The sequence below is a fragment of the Dama dama genome, chromosome 30 (genome assembly GCF_033118175.1).
Source record: "Dama dama isolate Ldn47 chromosome 30, ASM3311817v1, whole genome shotgun sequence".
In the NCBI taxonomy this organism is placed as follows: domain Eukaryota; kingdom Metazoa; phylum Chordata; class Mammalia; order Artiodactyla; family Cervidae; genus Dama; species Dama dama.
The window spans coordinates 5,374,960-5,382,397 of record NC_083710.1 but is presented as its reverse complement, the minus strand read 5'-3'; the positions used below and the strand labels follow the sequence as shown (position 1 = coordinate 5,382,397).

General features: G+C 44.5%; 1 protein-coding gene across 1 annotated transcript; it reads right to left on the bottom strand.

The window, feature by feature from the left end:
* Positions 1-274: 274 nt before the first annotated feature.
* On the bottom strand, positions 275-5,703 carry PCDH20 (protocadherin 20). Its single transcript, XM_061133317.1, has 2 exons — positions 5,572-5,703; positions 275-4,541 (listed from the first exon to the last, which is right to left on the bottom strand). The coding sequence occupies exons 1-2, from the start codon at positions 5,701-5,703 to the stop codon at positions 1,818-1,820; spliced, it is 2,856 nt and encodes a 951-aa protein (XP_060989300.1). The 3' UTR covers positions 275-1,817.
* Positions 5,704-7,438: the final 1,735 nt, after the last annotated feature.

Sequence of the window (7,438 nt, the reverse complement as noted above, 5' to 3'; positions counted from 1 at the left end):
AAAAGATCTTAAGTTTTTGTATTCAATTTTTTTTGCAATGTGTTTTTATTTTAAAATTGAAGTTTATAATTGAGTTAATAGAGGATTTGCAATTAAAATGAGTGTTTATAATTGATTCTAAGTCATAGTAAATAAATATGCATGTACACATGCATGGCTATAAATTTTCATATGAACTATCAAGTACATAGCCATAGTCTTTGTCTATGATACACACACACACAGACACACACACACACACATATACACATATATATATGTTTATAACTTCACATATGTTTAATAATTTACCCAATGTTTATTTAAGTAATAAATTAGTATAACGTAAAGTTTAGCATAACATAATATTTACAATTTACTCACATTTATCTTTAAAAGCAGATGAATGCCATTAATGGGCACTTCAGTAAAACAACAAACCCATGTTCAAATACAAAACAGTAAAAATGAGAAAATTATGAAAATATATACCTTTAATTTGCAGACATATAAACACTTTTGGTACAGTACAGACACATGATGCCAAAAAGTAGAATGATCCAGTTTAAGCTAACAAACTATTTGTTTACACAGATAGTTTTGCTATAGCTCTCATATAAAATAAAATTTCCAGCTCACACAATGAAGTGAGGGTGATCAATCACTGATAAACCAGCTTGCTTCACTGCAAAGCATTCAGTAAAAGCTAAATTATCAAAGAGGTCTGCTGCTGGGCTTACAAGTAAACTCTTGGAACTAATCCAAAGCCAAAGAAAGGAAGCCAGAAACGGTAGCCAACAAACCTAAACAACAACAAAACGATAAGTATAACTTTCATAGAAAAGGACCTGCTAAAACAACAGATAGTGTCCACCAGCTTCTAGAATAATTTTAATAAGATATATGTTTTTTTTTAATGTAACACATGAATTGAAGCATATAAGTTCTAACACAAAGTCCAAATATAAAGTACTACTGACGAGTTGTGAAAGCATCAAAATGTCATAAACACCTATTAAATAACTAAGGATTGAAACATATCTTTGCTTTCTTGGATATAACTTCTAGTTACATTTTCTGTAAGAAAGAATTCCCTGTAATAATAGTAAATGCAGTGGTAAAGCAAATAGAAAGCCACGAGAGTACACAGAAAGTGAATTATTCTTCAGCACATCAGATCTTTAACACATGGCAAAATATTTATCCTTGCTAAAAAAGAACTGTGCTTCTTCACAGATGACTTCTTTTTCAAATTAAAGATGCCTTCTCTTTCAAATTATACATGATGCATTTGTGAGGTGATAAACATTCTGGTTACAAATGCATTTATTTTCTTTTTAATCATATATTTAAGTAGGGTGAAATCCCATTTAATTTCATCTTTGTTTAATGTTAAAAACAATATAATTAAAATAGACTTTTTCATTAATTTCATGTACAACTGTCATGTACAATACCTTAAAATAGTTCCCTGCAAAGGAGCAGTTGAAGCCCTCTTGTGGTTAAAGGAATTTTTAGACAAAAAATGCAATGTACATTTTCTCACCTTACTCCTAGGTTTTAACAATCATCTGCTTGGTGTATGAAAGCTGCAAATCATGTCCAAGATTTTCTAAATAACAGCTCCATAGCTGTTAGTACCAATTTCATTTAAAAATTTCTGTACACATATTATAACCTCTGATATTGAATTTAAAAACCTGTAAACTGCTATTTACAATATAGTACAAGTTATAAATTAGATGTCCTTTATTGGAACTGCCATCCACATTCTTATTTTGGTGGTGAGAAATCCCCAAAGTCAGCTGAAATATCTCTGCTATCCTACAGCAAAAAAATCAAATATTAGAAATAGCCATTGGTTTCCTCTCTCTCATATGCAAGTCAATTTTTCGTTTTAATGGAGTCTGTACTTCCAAATTGTCATCCTCCCTATGGTGTTTCTTCTCTCTCCTTAAACAGATATATATGCCCATCCCTGTTAAGAACGTGATAGAACTCAAGCTTATTACAGATAGAGCTACTAAGGTGGGCATACAAGACACAGATTCAGCTTTTCTATGAGTTGGTTCTATTGAAATCTGCAGTTCTTTCTCCTCTATGCTAATTTCTGGTTCCTTTCTTAAAAGATTCTCAATGTAGCTCTCATTACTGACAGTGTCATTGACAAATAGATTCACCATGACTGTGGAATGGAGAGGTTCTGGATAACCATGATCACTCACTTTCACCAGTAAACGATGGAGTCCATAATCTGTCTGCAGCAACGCCTCCTCCAAAGTAATGTTGCCAGTTTTAGGGTCAATTCTAAAGGATTCAGGCCTAGGCCCTCTTCTCCCTATGATGCTATAGGCTATGACAGCATTCATGCCTGTATCTTTGTCAACTGCATAGACCTCTGTAACTAGTGAGCCAGGGAGAGTAGAAGGCAACACCAATAAGTAAGACATATTAGACTGAGGAAATAAAACGAGAGGCGGGTTGTCGTTAATGTCTAGAAGGAGAATTGTGATTTTTGCAGTAGAGGAGAGGGGAGGCACACCCCCATCGACGGCTTCAACCCACAAAGTATAGGAGCTTTGCTGCTCTCTGTCCAAAGAGACTTTAGCTCTCAGCATGCCCTTTCCAGTGTCTATGACAAAAATATCACTCTGGTTCACCACGGAGAGAGCGACCCATCCGTTTTGCCCAGTATCAGCGTCTGTGACACTAATTACTCCAATTTCACCATATCCTGGAAAATTTTCTGGCACAAAGAAGCTGAAGTCCTTGTTGATGAACCTAGGGCTGTTGTCATTTTTATCCAACACTGTGATAACCACAGTGGCTACTGATTCTTGGGGTGGCTTCCCAGAGTCAACAGCTCTGACTGTGTATCTATACTTTTCTTTCTCCTCTCGATCCAACTGAGTAGAAACTGTCAGAATTCCTGTGACACTGTCCAAGGAAAAATATGATGGAGCATCAGGTCCCAGAAAATATGAAACTTGGCCCCTCTCTCCACTGTCAGCATCTGTAGCATCTAGCTTAGCCAAAAAGGCATTGGGTGCATTATTTTCTTCAATGGTTAGTTCTACCAAGGGTTGAAGGAAAACAGGAGCATTATCATTGTCATCTAAAAGTTGCACTTTAATCATTTTTTTGACTTGAAATCCCTCAGAGTTCCAAGCTACTATGGCTATTTCATAGAATTGCTGTAGCTCGTAATCCATAGGTTTTGTCGTTTCTAGAAGATACTCGTTACTGTATGGTTTGTAGGGCAATAACCTAAATGGTCCTTCACCATCCAGATGGCAGTTCATCTTGTATTTACCTTCTGGATCTCTTATGGTAAAGAATGCAATTGGAGTGTTAGCAGGTTCCAATTCTTTCAGATAAATAATACCATCTATCTCATTTGCTATATAACGAGGGATGATTTCAGGTGGCCTGAAAATGACTTTGATAATAGTCACCAGGACAGTGATCACAGCAGGGATGCAGCCTGGCCCATTAGCAAGGATGGTGAGCTTGTGTGTTTGCAGAACACTTCCTCCAATCTTACTGAAAAGTTTAATGACCCCGGTGTTTTCATTCAAATGGAATAAATCCTTGGATGCTTGCGGAACTTTCTGACTGTAAGAGTAGGTGATCTGAGCATTGTTCCCCAAGTCTCTGTCCACAGCCTGAACAGCTGCGATCGCTGTGCCCACACTAGCATTCCCATACACAGTGACGTTGATTTGTGAGTCTGTGAAGAGTGGGCAGTTGTCATTAACGTCAGTTATGCCAATGGTGAGGGTGGCACTGCCTAGCAGTGGTGGAGACCCACCATCCTCAGCTATGATGACGCTCACGTACTGGTCCTGGGTCTCTCTGTCCAGCTGTCCCATGACGATTAGGTAGGGGGTGCGCTCCCCGCCCTCATTCTCCTCCACGTCCAGGGTGAACATGCGGTGGCAGTCCAGCAAGCGGTAGGTCTGAACACCGTTAGTGCCCATATCTGGGTCCACGGCAGGATGCTCTATGGCCAGCCGGGTGTTTACAGGTGCATTTTCTGGGACCCAAACTGATATTTGAGAAATAGGGAACCGCGGGGCATTGTCATTGATGTCCCGGATAGCGATTTTTACCTTCACAAACCTAAAGTATTCCTGAGGCAGGACTAGGACATCCAGAAGCAAAAGACAAGAGTCAGAGGAAGGCGAAGAGGAGATGGAAATGCTGCTCCCCCAGGCAGTCCCTCCGCCTCCTTCAAGACACAAGGCTTCCCGGTCGATCTCCTCGGCAGAAGTGTGCAGCTCTCCGGAGCGGTTGTCTAGGGTCACGTACTGCCCGCTCAGCCCCTGGGAGGCCAGGCTGAAGGAGAGAGGAGGGTTCCGCCCGGCGACGCGGTGCTGCGGAGGCTGAGACTGCAGGTCCTGCCCCCCGGCGCTGGGCAGCAACCGCAGGTCCTCCGCCAGGCTGCCGATGAGCACCCCCGCCGGCAGCCCCTCGTTCAGGCTGTACAGAATCTCCGTGGCCCGGCTGTGACTCGCTAGGCAGCTGAACGGTCCCACGAAGAGGAAAAACAGAAGCAGATGCTGAAGGGGCGGTGGGGTGGGGGGTGCGGGGCGGGGGGGAGAGAAAGCTTGTTACACACACGTGGAATCACAGAGCCTGGAGTCAGAACGCGTGCCCCGGGCTCCTTCCGGCTCCATCCCCGTTCTCAAAGGCAAAGGCTCCAGTCAAAACAGGGTCAAGAGGAAACTTGCTGCAAGGGAGAGATCTGCGCGGCAACGCCGTCTCCAAAACTTATTTTCTGTTTACTTTCCGCACCGCACCCCCACCCCGGCTCTCGCCGGTTCCCCATCACCCTCACTCGGCAAACGTTCGGAATCCCAAACCATCACGCACCCCGGGAAGCGTGGTGGCGGGACCGCGCCGCCCCTAGGGGAGACCACCAGGGCCGGTCACGGGGAGGGAGCGGGCTGGTAGTGGAGCGGGCCGAGAAGTGGGCTCTCTATTTTTTCCCACTGAAGTGTTTCTACAGCTAAGGTCCCGGGAACGGGAAACGTCTTACATCCCTTGCTATGAGACCGATAACAACAACAACAACAATGAAAACATAGACACTCTAGCCCCTCGGGCTCCCTAATCCACTAAATAAACGCTTTAGGTCTGAAGAATTGATCTTCGTTTTAACACGTACCTAAAATCAAATCGAAAAGATCTGAATTTCCACCCCATGATAAGCTCTCACTAATCCCCTCCCTAGGAAAAGAGAAGCAAACGCGGAAAATGAAATGCAAAAACAACTCGTCAGTTTCAGCAGACAGTTAAAGCCAGATGCCGGCCGCAGAAACCCGTCTATCTTAAAGCCCTATGAGCACACCCTAAGCCCCTTTACCTCGTCTCCTTCCACTCCTCCCTCAGAAACTTCTCATTACCCAAGGACTTGCCTATTCCTTGCTAAAATGAAGAGACATTATCCCAAACTCTCTTTCCCTCCCGGTCAACCTTCCCGGGAAGTTTGGAATAAAGTAAAAGGTTTGAAAAACATCAAGGAGTATGAACCGCACCACGGTGCTGCAACGTGTCAGGGCCGCGGGACTCCTGGACCTCAACCCTTACCGGCAGGCTTCCGTGGCTGGCGCTGCTGCCAGGACAACTGAGACTCCCCATATCCGGGCTCGGGCGCCAGGTCGCCCGACTCCAGCTCACTGCCCGGGCCCGCGAGGCGCACGCATCCCTGCCGCCGCGCATTCCCCGGGAGGCTGCAGGCTGCTGGCTCGCGCAGGAGGGCGGCAGAGGACACTCCCTCTCTGGGCATGCAAATCGCGGGGGGAACTTCAGCCAATAGTCCCCGGCTTGTCAGTCAAGGCCAGCAGCTCCGGGAGGACAGAAAGCCGTGGGGGCGTTGTGGCACGGTTGTGATTTCCTGCTCCGGACGTGGGCACGTCCAGACCCGGCCTAAGGAGCCGGAGCGGGGACTTGCCTCGGAAGACCGAGGCTAGGCTCTACCTGGTCCGGCTCCGGGCGCGTGCCCCCGGCCTCTCTCCTCGCAGCACGAGTCAGGTCCCAAGTCCACAGTTGAAAATGTGAGAGGGAGATTTAGATTAAATAAATAAGTCTGCATTTATATCCGAATAGAGCATAGCGAGTACATAAGCATGCATTCATATCCGAATGGAGAGTAAGTATGCATTTATATCCGAATAGCAAGTCCGCGCTACGGAGCAACCACAGGCGCGATCCCCAAATGCCAGCTTTGCAACCAGTTCATCGGAGACTTGGATTCAGCAATGTTGGCAAGGAGGAAGAAACCCCACTTTCTCTGCGGAGGGAAGGGACTTCAAGCTCTTTGTAAGGCGGTCTTAAGCTGAGAAGCAAATATAGGAACTCAGTGAATATTTCAATATGCTTTAATTTTGAAGCTTCGCTGTTGGTGGCGGCAGAGCTTCTGCCAGTTTCCTTGTCGTAGGCGCAAGCGTCCCTGGGTGTCTGACTTGTGGTCTTTAAGAGAGTCACGGCTTCTGGTTAAGGTAAACAGCCAAAGGGGAGGGTGGAAACTATTGCTTGGTAGCCCAAGTGGTTCTGCCTGCAAGCAATTTTACCATATTTCTCTAAGGAAAAGAGGTGGATTTTTCTTTTCTTTTCTTTTCTTATCTTTGCAGGGCACTTACTGAAGCCTGGGGCTTCCCGCATAGCTCAGTTGGTAAAGAACCTGCCTGCAATGCTGGAGATCTGGGTTTGATTCCTAGGTTGGGAAGATCCCCCAGAGAAGGAAATGGCAACCCACTCCAGTATTCTTGCTTGGAGAATCCTGTGGGCAGAGGAGCCTGTCAGGCTACAGTCTACAGGATCCTCGCAAGAGTCGGACACGACTCTTCCTTTTCTTTACTGAAGCCTAGGCTTTTTAGAAATCAAGGCTACTTTTCAGATTATTACTTTTTTTTTTTTTCTTGGAATGCTTACTGAGAAAGGAATACTGGAGGAGTGTGGTGCAAAATGCTTGAATAGCCCCTCTGACCCTGGCACTAAATAGACATATGACAAAATTCTAATTTATAAAATCAGGGCTGGTGAGAAACCACAGTGTATTAAGTCTGTGAAACACTCTTTGATCTGCAGGGTGCCTGATGGGAAAGACCATTGGCCTTTCCCCGAGTAGACATTTCAATTCATCACTAGGTTTTCATATATCCCTTATACTGTCTTAAACATGAAGCCCTCCAGTTGAGTAACTAACCACTGAGCCTGGAATAGAAAAGTCTTACTGTTGGGTTGGAGAAAAATCTGACATCCTATGTTTTCCATAGGATCCACTTTAATTTTTTTTTTCCTTCTACTCTATGCTGAATAGAATATAAATAGCTTAGCAGAGCTAATTGTTTTGCTTCCGGAACTTCCTATTTTCTCCTCATCTGTACTAATCCCAGAGAAACGGAAGTCCTAAATATTGATGCCACACTACATCAGAAGCCTGGTGTGTGTAACA

Bases quoted from the DNA above. Each gene is read 5' to 3' on its own strand.
- PCDH20 (XM_061133317.1), bottom strand. From the start codon at position 5,703: ATGCGCGGCGGCAGGGATGCGTGCGCCTCGCGGGCCCGGGCAGTGAGC. The intron at 4,542-5,571 runs GTAAGGGTTGAG...CCGCCCCTTCAG, and splicing joins CCAGCCACGGAAGCCTGCCG to CATCTGCTTCTGTTTTTCCT.